The 20,799-nt window shown below is 33.0% G+C and overlaps 2 protein-coding genes across 2 annotated transcripts; one reads left to right on the forward strand and one right to left on the reverse strand.

The window, feature by feature from the left end:
• Window positions 1-5,558: 5,558 nt before the first annotated feature.
• Window positions 5,559-7,947, forward strand: LOC126668724 (uncharacterized). The gene is made up of 2 exons (XM_050361906.1): window positions 5,559-7,343; window positions 7,522-7,947. The coding sequence occupies exons 1-2, from the start codon at window positions 5,559-5,561 to the stop codon at window positions 7,945-7,947; spliced, it is 2,211 nt and encodes a 736-aa protein (XP_050217863.1).
• An 813-nt stretch (window positions 7,948-8,760) lies between these two features.
• On the reverse strand, window positions 8,761-12,684 carry LOC126668725 (uncharacterized). Its single transcript, XM_050361907.1, has 9 exons — window positions 12,457-12,684; window positions 11,397-12,254; window positions 10,924-11,193; window positions 10,426-10,650; window positions 10,211-10,327; window positions 9,965-10,119; window positions 9,665-9,788; window positions 9,054-9,574; window positions 8,761-8,986 (listed from the first exon to the last, which is right to left on the reverse strand). Exons 1-9 carry the CDS (start codon window positions 12,682-12,684, stop codon window positions 8,761-8,763), a joined length of 2,724 nt encoding a protein of 907 aa, XP_050217864.1.
• Between the last annotated feature and the right edge of the window lie 8,115 nt (window positions 12,685-20,799).

Raw genomic sequence — 20,799 nt, forward strand, 5'->3', positions numbered from 1 at the left:
ACCTCATTTCCCTTCCAAAAGAGCAGAAACTGGTGTAAGGATGAAGGAACGCACCAATTGGCATGAATCCAATCTCGTCCCAAAAGAGCTTGGTAGCTGGCTGATGAATTTACAACAAAGAACGCCGATAGGGAAGTTTTGCTCCCTACAGTTACCTCTACTGGGAGAACACCAATAGTTTTTGTGAGCTCTCCAGTAAAGGCAGACACACTAACCTCTGTAGAGATGAGATCTTCTGTAGTTTTTCCTAGAGGTTGTAGCATGTTGAATGGCATAATATTCACGGCAGAACCATTATCAATCAAGACTCTGGAGGTTGGTCTGCCATTGAAGTGAGCCTTTATGTACAAAGGCTTAATATGTTTGGTCATTGCCTCTGCAGGTTTGTCAAAAATCACCCTCTTTGGTCCACCATTTGCAGCTTCTTGTATGGTGACCTGGCTGCGACACTCATCTTTTGGAGGTTTGGATACCTCCTCTCTCTGAATTTCTTCTACTTCCTCAGAGTTGTCAGGACCTTTGAAATCACTTGGAAGAATCAAGGAGAAAGCATTACAAGTGAGGGGAATCTCAATTTCACCCACTCTGATGGATCTCTTCTTATCACCTTCTGTGTCTGATTCTGAGTCGCCATTCTCCAGAGACCTCCTCTGAAATTTGCCGCTTTCCTTAACGGGTGGAGTATCATCAGTATCCTCTTTCAAGAGGTCGTTTAGTCTCATGCCCTCCTTTAGGATTTCCTCATCCACGAGATCATCCAACTCCATGTCGTCTTCTAGGAGATCATCTAAGTTCATGCCATCTCCTGCAAATTCTCCTTCAAGAAAAGCTTCCAACTCCATATCCGAAATTTCCTTCTTCGAAGGCACGTGGGAAGTTTTATTTTTCACTTCCACTGCCTCTGAAGATTTTTGGCTTCCAGATTGCTCTTTCTCAATTAAGATCTTCTTTGACCCCTTTTCCTCAACAACTTTTCTAGGATCTTCCAAGTGCCTGGACTGCCATTCGTTTCTTGCAGCAGCCCTCAACCTCTGGCGCCTCCTCTTCTGAGTTCTTGTTAGTGGAGGCGGAAACTTCTTGTGATAATTGGTATGCCACCTTGGACTAGGTGAGACCAATGGTGGTACCACGAATCTTTGTTCTTTTCTTCGGTTTTCAAAGGTAGAAGGAACCTCTGACTGTTTTTCTTTAAGTGCCAAAGGAGCTTTTGGCTTTTCCTCCCTAGGTGCCAAAGGAGCTTTTGGCTGTTCCTCCCTCTTCCACACGAAGGATCGCCTCTCCGGGAAGACATGCCTTTCTGGCCTCCTTTGATAGTAAGAGGCCCTGTTTTGTTTTTTCAAAAGAGGACGGTTAGTAGAAACAAAATTATTAGAGTTTCTAGATACCTGCCTTCTTTCTCCTCTGTAATCCCGCTTTACCTCTGCTCTCCTTTCCCGTTCGAATTGCTCTCCCCTGACTCTTTGGTCATTTTGCTCCCTGATTCTGAGCTTTCTTTTTATATCTAATAACAACCTCAAGTCAAGTTCCGAGAGATCACTGGCATTCACAGACGCCACAGCCGGAAAAGGATCTTCATCTATTACCAGTGCCTCCTTTTTTTCTGGGAATTTTAAAACTCCCTTGGCAATCCTATCCTGTATAATATTTTTGAACCCCCAACATGAATTGGTTGAGTGGTTCCAGGAGTTGTGGAACTTGCAATACTCTCTGCCTTTCAACTCATCTTTTGAAGGCATTTTATGATCCGGAGGCAAAGTAATGAACTTCTCCTTCAACAGAAAATCAAAAATTTCTTCTGTTTTTGAAACCTCAAAAGTATACAGAGGTTGGGCATTGGAATTCTGTTTCTTCCACCCATCAGGTGCTTTTTTAATTAACATAGGGCAGGTACATGAACCGGTGGCCGTGAGGTCGGCTACCGCGGTTTCATATGCTCCCACCTCCTGATAGTAAGTGCCCATTGCCACCTTCTTCTTGTGGCTTTCTTCTCTCAGGAGTTCTTCATATTCAGAGACTTTAGCAGCTAACTCATAGAAGTCCCTGAATTCCATCCCCTGGAACTTTTTTCGGAGCTCAATGTCCAAGCCCCTCTGAGCCATTTTTACATACTCAGTTTCTGGTAGAACAATTTTACACCTGCTCCTCATTCTTTTGAAGCGGTGTATATACATGTCGGCATCCTCTCCCGACCTTTGAGAAACTCTTGACAATTCCGCTATGCAAACCTCTGGCTCTGCACGGTAAAATTGAGTATGGAAAAGCCTCTCCATCTCCTGCCATGTGAGCACTGAGTTCCTGGGCAAAGTAGCATACCAAGTAAAGGCAGTACCTGTTAAAGAATTTGGAAATAATCTCAGCTTGAAATTTGCAATGTTATCTAGGTTGGCCAAGACCCCACATTGAATTGTGAATTTCGCCACATGCTCAATGGTGGAGTGGCCATCCTCTCCAGAGAATAAAGAGAAGTTAGGAATTTTATAGCCTCTAGGGTAAGGATTCTCCCTGTCAATGACATCTGGATAAGGCTTGTGAAATTGCGGTCGGTCAATCTGCCTTAGACCTGGACCATACAACTCCTGAATTGCTTCTCTTACAGCCTCCATGTCTAGTTGCCTTCCCAAAGGTTGGGGTGGCACGTGAGGCTGATTTCTCTCTTGGGGCATGTAATTGCCCCCCGTGCCCAGAGGTTGAGGAAAATTTTGATTAACCTCTAGGTCGTCCGAAGTCGGACAATTAGCACCTGCATTAAACGGCCTGGAATTCCGGCCAGTTTGATTATTAGTTTTAAAAGAATTAAAATACACAGGTTCATCTCTTTTGTGAGGAGGAACGTACCTTTCTTCAGAGGGCGGGTTTAAGATTGGCACATGACTAGTGCTCCCAATCTCCTGGATTCCTCCAGATGGCTGCCCCCCGTGTCCCTTAGGATCTTGTTTGGCCGTATTAACAGCCTCTGGTACATCACCACCATGAGATGACACTTTGACAGCAACTATCAATTCTGCCAAATAGCGTTCCATTTCGAACTGCTTCTTATCCATCACCTCATGTTTCTTGGTCAACTCGGCTTGTGCTTGGTTAAAGCTAGCCTGAGTCTGTTTCATGTCTAACATGGCTTTTGACAGCATGTCTAAAGCCTCTACCAATCTTGGCTCAGAATTTCGCCGAGTTGGTGTCTGTTGCTCTCCAAAGCCAGGAGGCACATCATCACTCGCCTCTCCCAGAGGCAAATTTTCTTTTTCAATGCTTCTGACCATGTGAGCCACATAGTCTCCATGTCCTACATTTGTAGTAGTAGGATCATCCACTGTATCCTGGGATACAATAACATCTTTTCCTTTTTCACTTCGAGTTTTAGCCATAACTCTTAGTGTCCCACTGGGCGTGCCAAAAATTGTTACTGGCGTTTTGCGTTCGTAACAACAAGCGTGTGAAATGCGGGCGTGCCAGGAAGCGGATTCCAAAATGTAACTTAACTTCTTAAACGAGCGATTGGGGTTTGGTTAACCTTATAACAAGTACTCCAATCAAGTAATGCTAAAACAAAGAAATTCAACTGTAAATATGTTTACTAATTGAATGAAATGAAAATACAGGTGTTTGAGTAGAAATTGCAGAAGTTCAATCGTAAAGTTCTTTACTGATTGAAGAAAATTGAGAATGCTAAGTGTTGAGTGTTTTTGCCTTTGGGCTGGTTTTTGTTGGATTTGATCGGGGGCTGCAAATTGGCTGCTCTTCTCTTATTTATAGCTTCATCATTTGAAAACTGCTGCTTCATGAACCAACTGCACACGTTCTTCCCCACCTTCAGGAACTGCCAATCGTGTCTTTACTTCTGCTGCACGTGCTTTTTAACTTCTTTTCTTCTGGAATGGACTTTCTTGGGCTTATGGGCCATTTAAATTAATATTTAATGGCCATCTCAAATTTGGGCTTAATCTTCTGCAACTGGGCTTGGATTTTTTGAATTAGCTTCTGGAGTAGTCAACTTCTAGAAATCAACCTTTAGAAACCAACCTCTAGAAATTAACTTCTGTCAACATTAGTCAACCTCTAGAAATCAACCTTTAGGAACCAACCTTTAGAAATCAACCTTTAGGAACCAACCTTTAGAAATCAACCTTTAGGAACCAACCTTTAGAAATCAACCTTTAGGAATCAACTTCTAAAGTCTAGTCAACCTCTAGAAATTAACTTCCTAGTCAAACAGTCAATTTTTAGAAATCACCCTCTGAAGTCAAAATTGGTCAACCTCTAAAAATTAATTTAAGCCAATCATTAATAATACCTCTTTTATCTTTTGAAAAGAATAGGGGCTTTATGGCCTTTAAGCCATATTTTTAATTTTGGTGCAAACACTATTTATATAAACAAAAATAAATAATACCAAAGTGTTTGGCTAATAGAATGCAATCTTTTATCAATCCTTTTGACACCGACAAACTGATTTTTGATATCAAACTATAATCATGACATTCGATTCAACTATCACCTGAAACCCTAATCAGTTATGTAATCTAGCTGTTAATTTTACTTTTACTAATTTCATTTTCATATATTTTTTTTGGCTTATCGAATAATTTGATCGACATAAAATATGTCGGTATATATTATACTCTTTGTATTTTTCTAATTCTAGTAATATTTTAATCTATGATAAAGAAGAGTAACTTTATAAAGGATTTTTGTGTATTATAATTTATATCATATTCAAGAAAAATCAAAATAAAAGTCACCATCAAAGAAGGGGGAAATTTAAGAGAAAATGAAAGAAGAGGGTCTACCCGACAATAGAGACGTAAAGTGGGCCCAAATGGAATGGAAAAAAGTTGGGCCAACAGAGATATGATAAAGAGAAAAATTGATAATTACACTACTTAAGACAAAATAATTTTAGAATTACGCCCAACATGTTTCATTTTGATAATTAGAATTTTCATCTTTTTTCTTGCAAAACTAACTTTCAAAAAATAGATAAATACGACGTGAAAGAAGAAAAGGTAACAGTCAGCTCAATCTAAGATTCTCCTAAAATTGCTCCGAAAATTTAAATGCACGAAAATCTTACCTAATATACAAGATCTTTGAATCCATGAAATCAAAGATATCCGGTTTTAAAAAAAAGGGATTACAGAGAACTGAATCAAAAAAGAGAGAGAGCAGATTTGATCAATTATTTCAGCTAGTCGGAGATTCATAATCAGATCATGAAGAAGGAAGCTAATCGGATGTAATAAACCGAAATCAAGTAAGTCTATAATTGATATTGAAATTTATAGTATAACAAAAGTTGTGATCGGCGATGAAAAAGAATTGAAATATGTTTTCAGAATTATAATTTTTTTTATTGATGAACACTATGAAATATTGAGAATATCCAATGGTCTATTGTAGGTACTGATTAGAATTAGTTTAAGATTAATACTAATTTTGCTTATATGGGTTTTTCATTAAAACTGTTTTTATTAAAGAACAATGTCAAATTGTTAGGTTAACCATTGGTTGTAAATATTGAAGTAATGAGGATAATAAACGTTTGCACATGTTTTTATGTAGGAATGACGACATTGAAAATAATTCTTTACTGCAACGGCGTATGGGATGACAGTTTTAACTACTCGAATTACAAAATCAAAGGAGTTTTGCTTAAGGAGGACACGGATTTTGAAATGCTGAAATTGCTGATATGTGGTGTACTGAAAGAGAATAGTTGGCAAACCAATTTAGATATCAAATATCAATTGGAACCTAATCAGCAGCCAGTGGATATCGATGATGATGAAAGTGTGCAGTTCTACATAGAACTGAAAAGAAACGAAGCGAGAATGACTCACTTTCCTTTGTGTGTCACGGCGAACCAAGTTGAAAATCATCAACTTATGATTGATATCAACAATGTACCTTTGAATAATTTTGAAGAAGAGCCAATGGAAGAATCATTCTCAGGTAACACGAGCTTTGATATTGTGAAATATGTTGAATTGATATGCAAAAACTCAGATTGTACAGAAGAGGAGACCTTCAGTATACCAGCTGATTCAGAAATTGTGTCCACCACCAGTGTGAAAGAAGTTTATATTGGACAAGTATTCAAAGACAAAAGGTATCTTCAATCTTGTCTTAGTTTTTATGCAATTGAGAATCATTTTCAATTTAAAGTGAGTAAGTCGTGTACGAAGGAATATTTGGTAAATTGTATAGATGACAGTTGTAATTGGGTTGTGAGGGCTTCTAGCGACGGGAAAACAAAGATGTTTGTTATTAGACGATTAAACAACATCCATACTTGTCCCACTGAAATCAGAATGGAAGAGAAACGGCAAGCAACCGCTGCAATAATTGGTGAAGTTATCAAATCGAGGTTCTTCAATGTCAAAACAGTGTACACGCCGGCAGACATCATAACTGACATGCAAAAAAAATATGGGGTGGTTTTGTCTTACAATAAGGCATGGAGGTCGAGAGGGAAGGCGCTTGATACCGTTCGTGGTATACCGCGGGAATCGTATTCTGTTTTGCCTAGTTTCTTACATATGGTAAGGCAAACGAACCCCGGATCAGTTGTTGATTTGATTAGATCTGAAGGAAACAGATTTAAATATGTTTTCATGGCTCTGGATGCATCTAGAAAAGGTTGGATCTATTGTAGACCGGTTATTGTAGTGGACGGGACGTTTTTAAAATCGAACTACGGCGGAACCCTACTTACTGCATCGACACAAGATGGGAATGGTAAAATTTTTCCACTAGCATTTTGTGTAGTTGATTCCGAAAATAATGAATCCTGGAAATATTTTTTTATAAAACTGAAAGAAACTTTTGAGAAGAAGGACAACTTGTGCATCGTTTCCGATAGGCATGAAAGCATATCTAATGCTGCAGGAACAGTTTTTCCAGAAGCTAGACATGTAATTTGCATGTATCATCTCTTGGGTAACATAAAAAAACACTTTAGAGTAAATGCGAAAAGGTTGAGGGACAATTTTTTTGGGGCTGCGAGAGCATACACATTAACTGGTTTTAACTACTTCATGGAAGAGCTCGATAGCATGAACGCAGGAATACGACCGTACCTTGAAGGAATTGGATTTGATAAATGGGCAAGATCACGTGCAAAGGCTAACAGATACTCTACAATGACATCGAACATTGCTGAGTCGATTAATGCATCGCTAAAGGCAGCCAGGGAATTGCCTATATCAACACTCTTAGAGTATGTGAGGCGTCTAGTCCAAGAATGGACATATAAGAATAGGAATATTGCACTATCAACGGGAACAAAATTGACGAATAGAGCAGAAAATGAACTGAGGGAAAATTATGCGACATCTATGACAATGAAGGTAACAATCTGAGATAATAAGTTTTTTGGTTTAAAATTTATTTTGATACATTACTATTACATTTTAGTATGTGTTCAATTGCGAAAATTGACCAACAGTATACTAACTATTGTCTAACTATGTACTTTTCAAGTTAAACATCACTAAACTAACTATTGTCTAACTATGAACTTGACAGGTTATACCATCAGTAACCTTAATATATAGTGTCGAAGATGGTGGTGGCACTATGACAGTGAAGCTAAAAGAGAAGGAGTGCTCTTGTGGAAGGTTTCAAATCGATGAAATCCCGTGCCCACACGCCATTGCAGTTTTGACCAAGTTTCATTTAGATCCATATCAATATTGTTCTCAATTTTTCACCAAGGAAAATTTTCTGAAAGTTTATGAGGCAGTTGTTTATCCTGTGCCTAGTAAAAGTGAATGGGATGTGCCTTATGAAGTTGAAAGTATTGAAGTTCGACCTCCTATCGTGAAGCTACCAGCGGGGCGACCAAAAAAACAAAGAATAAAGGGATATGCGGAAGGAAGCGGAACAATCAACTGCAGCCGATGTGGAAAAAAGGGACATAATAAGAAGACTTGTCGGGGCATACCAAAGTAGGAATATATATGATAGAAGAAATTACTACAATTGTTTTAGTTTACATCGGATCATTAATTGGTATTTCCTTAGTTGCATTTTTATGATTTTTACAATTGTTCTTATGCTGTTTTGACATTAAAAGATAAATAAGAAGAAAAATTTAGTAATAAATGTATGAAGTGTGTACTGTCTAGATGATAATTAATGTGAGATGCATATTTGACAAGTTTGTTTTAATTAGAACGTATGATTTGTTATCCAAATAGTAACCAAATATGTACCTAATAGCATTACAACATATCTAGAAAATAAAATGATTAAAACACAAATATCCAGACAACAATATAATTTAGTATTCCAAATAGTATCCAACTATAATCCAATTGGCAACTACAAAATGTATTAAGTTTGGTAATAGTCGGCCAACTATTATCCAACTGTAAAATTACTAATGAAGTACTAACAGATAATTCTCGTACAAACAACCACAACAAAAGTGACACTCATCCCAAACCGAATTACAATAGTGATTAAATTCATGCCTGAACCTAAAAGCGGCTGAATATTTTCAAATACAAACAAATATCCAATAAAAAACACAGCAGTGACTCTTCAAGAAAAATAAAGAAAAAACAAGAAAAGCCATAAAAAACCGAGAAGCAATAAAGAAAAATTAGGGAACCAAATTAGTATGCCAAATAGTACCCTGATATAAGCCAATTGGCAAACAAAAATGTATCGATATCGTTAGTCGGCCAACTGTTAGCCAACTGTAACATTAGTAATAACGTACTAACATAACAAAAACTGATAACAACAAAAAAGTACACACTACTCTATGATTTGTTTAGCAATTTTCTTCGGTCTCCCGGACTTCAGTTTAGGTTTCGGTTCAACTTCCTCGTCGCTGACCACGTTATCTTGAAGCTTCATTTGTCCATATCGATACAAAAGCCAACCAAGACGTTCACGATGATTAATGATCTCAAAATCAGGTGGCATAGGTCGGTTCTGTATCAAATGCTCAGCAAAGGCCAAAATAAAGGCACCACAATCACTGTAAGAAAAATAGTAAATCAGATGTTGAATTACTTAAGACAAATTCAGATGGAAAATAAACTAACCTATCGTCCTGGGTTGGCAGACCATCGACATGAACAATAACAAATGGAGCACCAACAGATATATGTCGATAAGCAGTAGATGTCAAATCAATATCCGGCCGAAGATCATAAAAATCCAAAAGAGCCAACATTTTGGGAATCACCATTGAATATTTGACAGCGGCTTCCTGGGCATCAAAACGGGCTGTTGGAGACTTCAAAGAATTGTAGATGTATATACGCCTATCTTTGAACACTAAGCGCCCCAATATCCAATGTTTTTTTTTCCCTAAATGCATTGGGAAGAGGACCTCGTCGACATCCTTCCAATGTGTGTTGCATAGCATACCGTGTCCTTGCACATAATCAGTCACAATGTTAATATCCTGGATTGTTGTTACATCTCCCTTGTTCTTCAAATAGAGTTTAAACAAACCCATCAATCTGTTGTCAAATAAACAGTCTGTTGTCGTTATTCGCATTCCGTTGTGTGGATTGTACTTTGCTTTCTTGCGAATGTAATACATAACGATATCGATATGCTGAAAAATGGCAGACATTAAAAAAGCAATCAGTACTTATATTAAACAATGGCTGATTATACAAAAAAAATATAATTGTCAAATGCTTACAGAATCGTCTAAAAATTTTCCGCCATAAACCAAAGAATAAAACCATTTCTTATCGGAAATGCTTGCAACTTCAAAGTTTAACGCTTGGGGCAAAATATTGTCTTTTGGCGTATATACGTCTCTCCTACAAACATTGACAACAGTAAACGGATAATGTGAAATTAATAAGCATATTATAGTAAATAAACAGTTGGTATACCATTAGTATATATGTAGCAAACCATTGATAGCATAAAAAATATATTACACACCTACTGAAATGTAATTTAATTATATATAAAATGCTGAAATGAAACTCACACTCTATTTTGCCTAATTCCTACTTCAATCCAACAAAGGAAGTCGATTTGATCTGGAAAAGTTGTAGGAATGCCAAGATTATCATCTAGGGGGTGAAATCCTTTACGCTTTGTAAAAGGCATATCCATAACAACATTACAAACTGCAGCTGCCTCCTAAAAAAAATTGAGAAAAAAAATCGTTAAGATGTTATCAAATATATAAACAACTAAATTAGAATGTTTCCGGACGTATATAAATGATTACCTCACCAACACGTGCTTTTTCATACTCTCTTTCAACTTTGTCAACAGCTTTATGTAAAGCACTTGGATCGATATCCTCAAAATAATGAACAGGTGTTTGAACATTCTCGTCAGAGACCTTAAAACATTAAAAAATGTATTATGAAAATGAAAATCATAAAAAAGAAACGTACAAAATATTGCGGAATAATATAACCTCGTAAATGAATAAAACACCTTGTTAATTTCTTCTTCATGACCAACCGTCTCAGTAGCACAATTAAAGTCATCTTCGGGTTCCTTATCAACATCATTCCCATCATTTTGAATCTGATCCAAAATTGGCGGAGCCGATTCATTATCAGCTGTATGTCTTTCCACAGCGTCATCGGCCCCGTCATTAGAGTTCTTGGGCATACTTTGGGTAGCTTTTGCGGCCGAAACATTTTCAGGCATATCCTCCTACACAAACATTGAACATACATTAAAAAAACATTAAACTGTAATGATATTACGTGTGGTTGACCATCTAGTAACCTATCGTTATCGACCAGTTGATAGTATGTGGTTAACCATATAGTAACTAGTGGTTAACCATATAGTACATAATGGTTAACCAAATAGTATCTAATGGTTAACCATACAGTGAGTAAAGGCCTAACATATATTAACTAAAATATGCTTAACACATATAAAAAAGTATAAAAAAAGTTTACTTATGATTGAACCGTTTACCGTCACATGTGCGCGATGATCATTCACACTCAAAACACTCTTCAACTCAGACAAGACACTTAAAACTTCAGCAAATTGAAGCTCAACATAGGACTTGAATAATGAGAACTCGCTATACATCTTTCTAATCTTTCCATTCAACTTGGAATCCCTATGTCCAACATGTGTTGTTTCCTCGAAGACCACTTTACGTTTTCCTTTCAAGAACATAGCATCTAACACAAGAACTGACCTCTCTTCCTCAGTTGGCTTTAGGTTGCACAATTTCAGCTGCATATGCATACAGATAGTGTTTTGTTAGCAGCCAATAAAAAACAGTTAACTAATGGTTAGTCATACAGTATCCAATAGTTAACCAACAATATAAGTGAAGAATTAACCACCTAGTAACTAATATTAACAACTAACAGTTAATAAACTATTTTGAAAAATAACTACACCTATAACTACAATTAATTAAAATATATACGTACATCTTCTGCAGATTGGTTGAAAATATTGCGTGTCAAGTACTCACGATCCCGTGCAAGTGGAACTGTCCACCTCAATATACGAGGGATAGCTTCGCCAGAAGAACTTCCCAAAATTCCATTGGCAGCCGGGCAACACTCCAAGAACCATGTTTGAAATGCCAAAGGAAACCCATCATATCGGACTTGAGTAGGAGGTATACCAATATTAGGAGATTTTTTTAAAAAATCACATCCTTTGACAGAAGCTAATTTGCTTTTCAAAAATTCAATAGTTCTTTGAAACACGTCTTTACCCCACGGAAAATTTTCAAATTCACCATTACCAATCATATTTATATGTTCATCACGAACATAGGAACATGGCTTGTTATTATATAAAAATATCTCAACAAAGTACAAAAGAGCAAGTTTTAAAGCCTCATCTTCGTTTGACCAACGTTTTTGAAGAAAACAGTCCTCCACCCATTTTTTAGTAACTTTTTCAACATTTCCAAAACAATTTGCCTTAAAATCAGAGTCTGTTTTCAGAAAAGGTTTCTTGTCAGCGTTACCACAACACTTAAGACCCGTTATTAATGAAAATTCATCAATTGAAAATTTCAGTAATTTCCCGGAAACCTTTAACCAAAGCTCGTAAAAAACAGGTTGCTTAACCTCTCTCAACAATAAAGCGTGAATCAATTGATATTGAAATTTAACATCCTGCATTTCTATAAATTTTCCAAAACATGTAGATGAAAATTTTGCTAATGTTTCTGGAGTCAAAGTTCTTTTAATGTTTGAAATAACTTTTTCACCGGAATGATGGGTAACCTTAACAGGAAAACGGTCCGAGGGTTGTATGTAATAATCCCAATCCTACATAAAAATCATTCGAATAAACTTAAATAGTAAATTCACACAATCAAAGTAATTGACTAACAGAAACAAAAAAACATTAGCATATGATTCTTTTAAATTTTTACTAAAGAAATCCAAACACTTACTGAAACAAATCAAACACATACAACGAAACACTATTATAAACTATATAACCGAACCTATCAAAAAATTTAAATACCTTTTTAGGAAAACCCGCATATGAAACAGGCCTATCCATCTTCTTCGGAGGGATATCAAAATCCTCGAAGTCACTGTCGTCATCTTCACGCACAGCCTTTCGACGATTCTTCATTGTCGCCGGAATTGCATTAAACTCAATTTTTCTTTTGCTAGAACTCGGACTAGATGTGGATTTCTTCATTTTTTGAGGGGGTGAATTTTTGGAAGCTGACCTAGTTGACACCATTCCGAATTCAAAATATGAAAAACAACTGAATATGGGAAGTTTAAAGAAAATGGAAACGGATGAGTGAATGGAGAAACGGAATGCGCGAATCTCGCAAGAATCTGGACATGCAATATCTCTGATTTCCGAAACCGTATTCTTCAGTTTTTGAAAGTATAAAAATTATAAGGAAAAAGGTTAAAATTCGAATTTAGGGAGATGAAATAACAAATCTCAATTTTGAAACCTAGGGCCGTATATCTCTAATTAGTTTGGGCTAAGCCCGTAATCTGTCTAAAAAAGTCTATGATAAAAGGCCTAATAAGAGTGGGCCCAAAAGGGAACCCAACCAGAGGAATAATCACCTGACGTGGGAACTATATAAGCCTTATGATAACGTTGATGGTAGTCCACATTTCAACGGCTAGTAATCGATAGGATTGAGAAATCAAAGAAAAGGGACCCACCCCATGCACACCATGTGCTTCTGATTTTGACTCTACAGCTAAATATTAGGTTTGACTTAATTCTCAATTCTATAGTTTGTTTCCACGCTATCACTCCCTTCTCCCATCTGTTTTTGTGGGGCTTTTGATGTTTTATCTTAGGTCAATTTAATTGCTACTTTAGTTGATTTAATAGTAGTATAAATTAAAAGAGACTGTTAATTTTGTCAAATGTTTAGTTGATTTATTTGTCCAATTAGATTTATTAGTCAAATGTGAACCATAAAAATTTAAAAAACTTTTAGCTTTTCGTGAAAAGTCATTATAATTTATTAAAAATATCATACACATGTAGAATAAAAAGTAATAGCAGTTGGAGGAGGATTATATTTTTTTTTTAAGTGATAAGGAGTTTGACTTCGGTGAATAATGTTGAATTCTATAGGTAAAAGGAATATTTATTGAGAAAATTATACTTCTTTTTATCATAGATGGAAATTGAATAATAAAATCTCATGTATTAATATGCTTTTAGTAACATAAAAGTCGAACGGGGCTTCAATCGTGTCCTGTAAAAAATAGATTTCTACAAATGTGTATGCAGATGTTTGAATCAGAAATCTCGCCTTATGAGAGAGAACTCCCAACTAAACCATACAATTTAATTTTCTTTTTGTTCATTAATCTGTCAGTCATAATTATTGAAATTCACAAAATTCTTACATAAAAAAAAATAGAAAGACCAAAATGCAACGAATTGCTCACAAAAGATAAAACAATCACTAGATGTATGAGGAATTACGGTTACTAAAATTGTAAGACTTTTTTCAGAAAATTATTGAAATATTATTTGATATATTTTTGGGTACAGGGTACATGAGGTTTCCTGAACGGGTCTCAACTATGAGACGACACCTTTAAACCTTCCACATTCAGACTAATCCCCACTCGAGCCGTGTAGGTCCCTTGCGGGAGGCAAACTTTGGCTCCAAATTTTAAACGGCTGCATACATGAGTACGGTTCGAACCCGCGACCTCACTTAAGCTAGAAGAGCGCCTTACCAACTCATCTACGCCTTGGGGTTTTATTTGATATATTTTAATAGCTGAGTTGTCATTTTTAATTTACAAGAGGTTAATTATAGCGAGTTTGAACAAAAATTGCTCATGTAGCAACAAGCATATCAAGTGATAGGACAAATTTATATTGGCACATATAAGAAATTTTTGACATAAATTACTAGTAATTTACTGTTAATTTTGTATGCAAATTGAAAATAAAATATGAATTATGGAAAAAAGTGTATATATATATTGAAATAAATATTGGGAGGGTGTGAATAAGATGGAATTGATGTAGATAATGCAGAATAAGAAGTCACCTAACCTAACATAAAGGGATGAGCTGCCAAATCTATCAAAAAGACCAAACTTTTTACATTCATATATTTGTATGTATGTGGACATTTCAAAAGCTTTTTCCAACTAATAATGGGGACATTCTTCATTCTATCATACCGCGTTTAATAACTCCATTAACAGAGCCTGTGATGGAAGACTATCAAGCTTATAAATTGAACTTTTGGATAAAATTTTATTTTAATAAAATTAATAATTTGATAAAAAAAATATAAATTAATTTTTCTTAAAATTTTATTTTAACTTTTTAAAAAAATAATAATACATAGTATCATTTGGTGTTTATATTAAAGGGTAATGTCATAAAAATTCACGAACTTTACATGTTTTTTCATTTTAATTATGTACTTTAAATTTTCTCATTTTCATGCACGAACTATCACTTTTTTTCAAATTTATGCACGGTGCTGAGATGTCACGGCTCCATTGGTGTAATTCGCTGAGGTGGAGGTCATTTTACACCAATAAATGAGTGCCACCTCAACACCGTGTATGAATTTAGAAAAAAGTGGTACTTCGTGTATAAAAATGAGAAAATTTAAACTTCATGATTAAAATGAGAAAACGTGTAAAGTTCAAGAGTTTTTTTGACATTAACCTTTATATTAAAGTCCAATAGTGTCAAAAAAATGACTTTTTAAAAATTTATCTAAATCTTGTAAAAGTTGTAAATTTTATCACAATTTAACCAATCTGCTGGAAATTTATCTAATTTTTCGAAATTAAATTAATTATACACATATGATAATTGAATGCACGTTTTTTTTTAAATAAAATAATTATCAATTAAAATATCTCGTGATTCTAAAAAATATTGAATCAATTTTGGATAATCGAATAAATTTTCAGCGAGTTAGCAAATTTGGGATAAATTTATAATTTTTTTAAACTTTATAGATTTTTAAAAGTTAAAAGTATATGTCTCTTTAACTCCATTAGAACTTATTATATTAACCTCATAAAAAAATTATAAATCTCGACTTCTTCTTCCAACGTCAAACCCAACTCCTCCTCTCCTCTATTCCCATCTGAACCTTATAAAATACCACATTTACCTATTTACATACTCTTTATTAGGGGAGAATAAATTGTTCATTGCCATTTAAAATGGACTGATTTAATTAAAATCAAATTATTTCATCTCTTTGATCAAGTCTATAGAATTGTTAACTTTTAACAAAAAAATAAATTAAATCTAAACTAAAAACAAAATTAACATGTTGAATTAGTCGATTAATTTGATTAAACCAATAAATTTATAAAAAAGTATTTATAAAATAAAAAAACTATATTTTTTTTTTTAAAATTAACCGTTAGAGAATCAAAATAATAATATGGATCAAACCTAATTAACCATACTAATTGAATTAATTTAAACCTTTAATAGGACTTATCCGAAATAGATGATATAATTTAGATGTACAAGTTTTAAGATATTGCTGTCCGCTCCTCAGATTATTAGTTTTTTACATTTTGATCCTTGCACTTTTCTTCCAAAATAGACCATCATCTTGTAGTGTTTAGGGTGGATGGCGTGACTAGCTGCAAGCTCCAATGGAGCTCAGAAGCCTCCACTTATAGGAGCAGTTATATGAAATAAGTGAGGTGTAGGCCAGAAATAAAGGCCCAGATAAAATCTATTGGGTTATGGCCCATCTACTTTCTATCCTTCAATACATAGTACAGGACATGGTCCTAACTCCTAACTACCATCCAGAATTTGGCCTGGGCCAGACCTATCTTTAGGACCTCTACTTTTAGATATTTATTTATCTGATCTTGTTTCTAAATTTTGGTATGTATCTAGTTTTTTACTTAATCTATTCTGGATCTGTAGGTTCTTTATTAGACGGAAAGGGACCGTGAAAGATGCGTGATATCTGATTCGATAAATTGGTAAAATAAACTACATCATCAAATTTGAAAAGAGATCAAATATATAAAAAATTATAAATAAAAAGCTTATTGAATAAAAAAACTTAAATAAAGGATTGGATAGACAAAAATTTAGAAATATAAAAGCTTTTTATTAGTTTGATATAAAAAAAAATATTAACTATTTAACAGTGACTAAGTTACACCATCACAATTTTCATATATAAAAAAACCTATTAAATAAAAAAATAATAGTATAAGAATCTAATAAATAATAAATTTTAAAAAATATTATATAAACAAAAAATTGAAATACAGAAGGCTTTTGATGCATTAAGCTTTTGGTTTTTTGGTAAGGGTAATTGCGTAACTAAACATGTACATCATACTCAATTAATTAATATTTATTATTTTTATCAATTTAAAATCACGTTTTATACTTATTGTATTAATTATTTCTGAAAGAGTACAAAATATGAATAAATTTAGATTAATTATTACTACAGTACCTTCTTGGAGTTCAGGTCGTATTCTATTTTAACTTGGGCCTGGCCCATTCATCAAATGAACATCCTTCATTATAAATAGGCTATTAATGTAGGCCTAACACTATGACCAGTAAAAAAAATAGAAATGAAATTTATCTATCCGTTATAGATTTTTTTTGTTTAATAAACTTTTTATGGTTGTATGTTTATTTTATAGCTTGTTTTTTTAAGTTATTAAAAAATTTCTAGTATTTGTCGGAGTTTAGAGTCAATTTTTTATAAATTTAAGATTTGCATGGTTATCGATCTAACTTTTAAAAATTTCATTGACAATAATGATCCGAAATACTAAATTTCGGTGAATCAAACGGGTCATGTGTGTGGTTGGTCTATCAGAAAAAAAGGATAAATTCAATTATCCGCTCTAACGGAACTCTTGCTTCTCGTTCGGTCAAAATATGCGGTATCTATATCTACATTTGCCGTTTCGTCAATTTACTTATTACTTGTATTTTATATTGTTTGTTAATATTATTTTAGATTAAAAATTAAAAATTTGTTTTCAGTATATGATTTTTTTATATAATTTTGATCTTCATCAATGAATAAGACTATAGCGCTGCATAAGAGTATAAAACAAACAATTCGATCAGAAAACTTTAAATTGTTGATGGGTTATGTGATTAAAACATTACTATTAATCTATTATATATACATATCTATCAAAGTATATGTTTTTTCCTTAAAATGATGTTGACATGATTAAAATATTATTTGCTAAGATGGATGTTCTTCAAAATACTTGTATTGTTCTTTCATTCATTATCATATTTTGTATCTAATGTTTGATTTTTTTCCTTCACAATTGTTACCCCTATTTTGTTTTTAATAATGATAATTATTACATAGCAACTAATCTTTCTATTTAAAAATGAATTTAACAGAACTCAAAAATGCCATATGCCCTTATGCAAAACATATATAATAAATAAATAACCAATGAGTTATAGTTCAAATGGTATAAACGCTAGATAGCAAATTGTTAGGTCGTGGGTTCGATTTCTTCCACAAGCGCTCCTCCTCCCAAATTATCAAAAACAATATAATATATAAATAGATCATAGACATATATATAAAAAATAGTAGAGTTATAAATTTCTTTCCGCTACGAGCGCTTCATCCATAATTTTTGCTTATTTCTTTTATTCTTCTGTGACTGGCTACTAAAAGCACATTGTTTTTGTTCATGAGGATAAAATTTTAAATTGTAGCTCAAACAACATATTGTTTACCCCAATTAAAACAATATCATTCTGCTTTTTCGAAATTTAAGAAGCAATTATGAATTATATTAAATATAGTTATATAATTCACCAACCCATCAAATATTTATTCATCAAGTATTAATCCTCTCATTTCATCAAATATTAACTAATCAATTCACTTATATAAAATACACACAGAAATTCATGGATTCTTACTTCAAAACTACCCAAATAATAAGAGATTAAATTATCAGTCATAAATAAATAAATCACAATTGCTAATTAAATCAAAAAAAATACCAATACAAATAAGGCTTAATAGTTCAAAAGGTCCAAACCTTTTTAATTATTTAATTTAAATTTTCACAACATTTTTCACAACCAATTAAATATTACTAATCTTTTAGCTCTTACACTCTAATGTTTGGTTGAATTCCTATACTAACTCTTAAGCTAGCAAAATTATTTTTTCATAATTGCCAAATCTAACTTATAATGAAAAAATAAGAATTTTAAAGCTCACAATAAATAGAAAAGGCAATTGTACTGAGGTGATTAATTAGAACAATTAAATTAATAAAATTAAATTAAATTAATTTCCAGCGAATTTATCATATTGGAATGAATGAGGGTTTTGAATAAATTTATAAAATGTCGAAACAATTTGGCTTTTTTGAACCGATATAAATAATGCAACACGTATAATTAAATATAATTATTTTATAATTTTAGTTAAATTAATTTATATAAAAGTACAAAGAAAATAAAGAAAATTTACTCAAGAATAATGAAAAAAACTATTTTTCAAACTATTAGAGAATAAAATATAATGAATTTTAAGGTTTTAGTGAAACAAATATATAATAATAATAATAATTATTATTATTATTATTATTCTTATTATTATTATTATTATATACACGAGTTTTGAGAGATGGAAATTGAGACCGTGGGGGTGCGAGCATTGGATGTTTAGCTAGAAGCGATCCAACCACCAGGCTACTCCTTAGTGTACTCTGGTCGGCAAAAGCAATTTAAATAATTTAAAAGACTAACTAATTAAATACTCTCTCATTATATTTTAAAAGTCTCAGTTTATTTTATAAAAATCAATAAAATTCTTATCAAAATATATTTTTCTAATTTCTTTTATTAACTGTAGTGAAGCTTTTCATAAAAGTTAATTCAATATGACTAGAAAAGAAAGGTAAAAATGAATATAATGTAAAATTATTTGAAAATAAAAATAAAATATCTAAATTAAGACACTTCAAAATGAGATGCATATAGGTGTTATAATTAACACTTATAAAGCTGGCCAGCGCCCCTCCCCCATCTCTGGCTCCGCCACTCTATATGAAAGATATTGAACCTTATTTATATTGTGAGATTTTATGCGAATCTGTTTGTATATATACCTTAATGTTCATCGGTAATATCACATTTTTCACTAATGTTGAAATTAAATAAAGTCTTAAAAGTTAAAAGTAGTTGTTTATTCAGTAATCTACTCTCAAGAATTAATATTGTAAAATATTTCTTTACCCCTCATATATTCTCTTGGTGTTCATGACCGACCCTCCTAAACCTGCAAAAACAAAAACAAAAACCAAATAAAAAGTAAAATAATCATACATTTTATTTTTATCATAGAATCTTCAAATTCATAGTGATGTTTCACTTTATTAGTTGATTTAATAAATATAAAAACCTAAATATTTCAACCTTGTTAAAAATCTAAATAAATTTTAAAATTTTGGTAATTTTAGCGAAATTTTAAAAGTTGAGATAATTATAGTTCAATTTTAAAAATTGTTTAATTATCATGCAACATGATGGATTAAAATTGATTTTAGAAGTCATGTATAAAACTACAAAAATAAAATGAAACTAATAAATGCATTTATATTTTTTCTTAATAGATGATGCTAAGAGTTTATCCAATACAAATCATGCTTATGCTTTATAATTAACAGTGTTTATTTATCTTATAAAATATTAGTGTATGACAATTTATTTCACACATAAGAAATTAGAAGCTTAGGGTGAAGGTTGTAGTGAGGTTGTTTGATGAAGGTTAGATTAAATGGATGCAATGGTTAGTGTTTTGGCAATGGAGGTTGTACCTTACAAATAAGCTAATAGTTAGTTTTGTAATTAATTTGAGTTTGGCTATCTAGTTTTTGACTTCTTCATGTTGCATGATTACACTATAACTCATTAGTTATAGTAGCTCAGTTTCTATTTTTTGCTACTTGATTGCTCAAATAACCTTAATGTCCAATCAGCCTTATGGATGCAAAAAAATCTAAAAAATCAATGCTTTTTGTAAACTAATTTTAAACTTAAATTTTTGTAATGTTTTGTTTTATGATTTGGATAGATAATTTAGAGAGAAATGGGCGTTTGTGGGAGAATTTTATGCCACAATCTTAGTAGATATTGTTACAAAATGCACATACCACTAGAGATATAGTTCATTGGTTATATAAACTCAATTTGAAAGTTATATGCAATTCTAATTTAATTACAAACAGTGGTAGAGGCATTCATATGCAGATCCGTGCGCCGGCCCTAATCATAGTTGATCGAAAATATAATTTGTTTTTATAAATTGATTATAAGTTTCGTCCATATTCATAT

Source organism: Mercurialis annua, linkage group LG2 (assembly GCF_937616625.2).
Source record: "Mercurialis annua linkage group LG2, ddMerAnnu1.2, whole genome shotgun sequence".
Classification (NCBI taxonomy): domain Eukaryota; kingdom Viridiplantae; phylum Streptophyta; class Magnoliopsida; order Malpighiales; family Euphorbiaceae; genus Mercurialis; species Mercurialis annua.

What these genes read in the sequence shown, in the direction of transcription:
- LOC126668724 (XM_050361906.1), top strand. Translation starts at nt 5,559, where the DNA reads ATGACGACATTGAAAATAATTCTTTACTGCAACGGCGTATGGGATGAC. An exon ending in CGACATCTATGACAATGAAG is followed by an intron (nt 7,344 to 7,521) that starts GTAACAATCTGA and finishes TGAACTTGACAG; the next exon opens with GTTATACCATCAGTAACCTT.
- LOC126668725 (XM_050361907.1), bottom strand. Translation starts at nt 12,684, where the DNA reads ATGGTGTCAACTAGGTCAGCTTCCAAAAATTCACCCCCTCAAAAAATG. An exon ending in ATGAAGAAGAAATTAACAAG is followed by an intron (nt 10,328 to 10,425) that starts GTGTTTTATTCA and finishes TAATGTTTTAAG; the next exon opens with GTCTCTGACGAGAATGTTCA. An exon ending in CTGCCAACCCAGGACGATAG is followed by an intron (nt 8,987 to 9,053) that starts GTTAGTTTATTT and finishes TTTTTCTTACAG; the next exon opens with TGATTGTGGTGCCTTTATTT.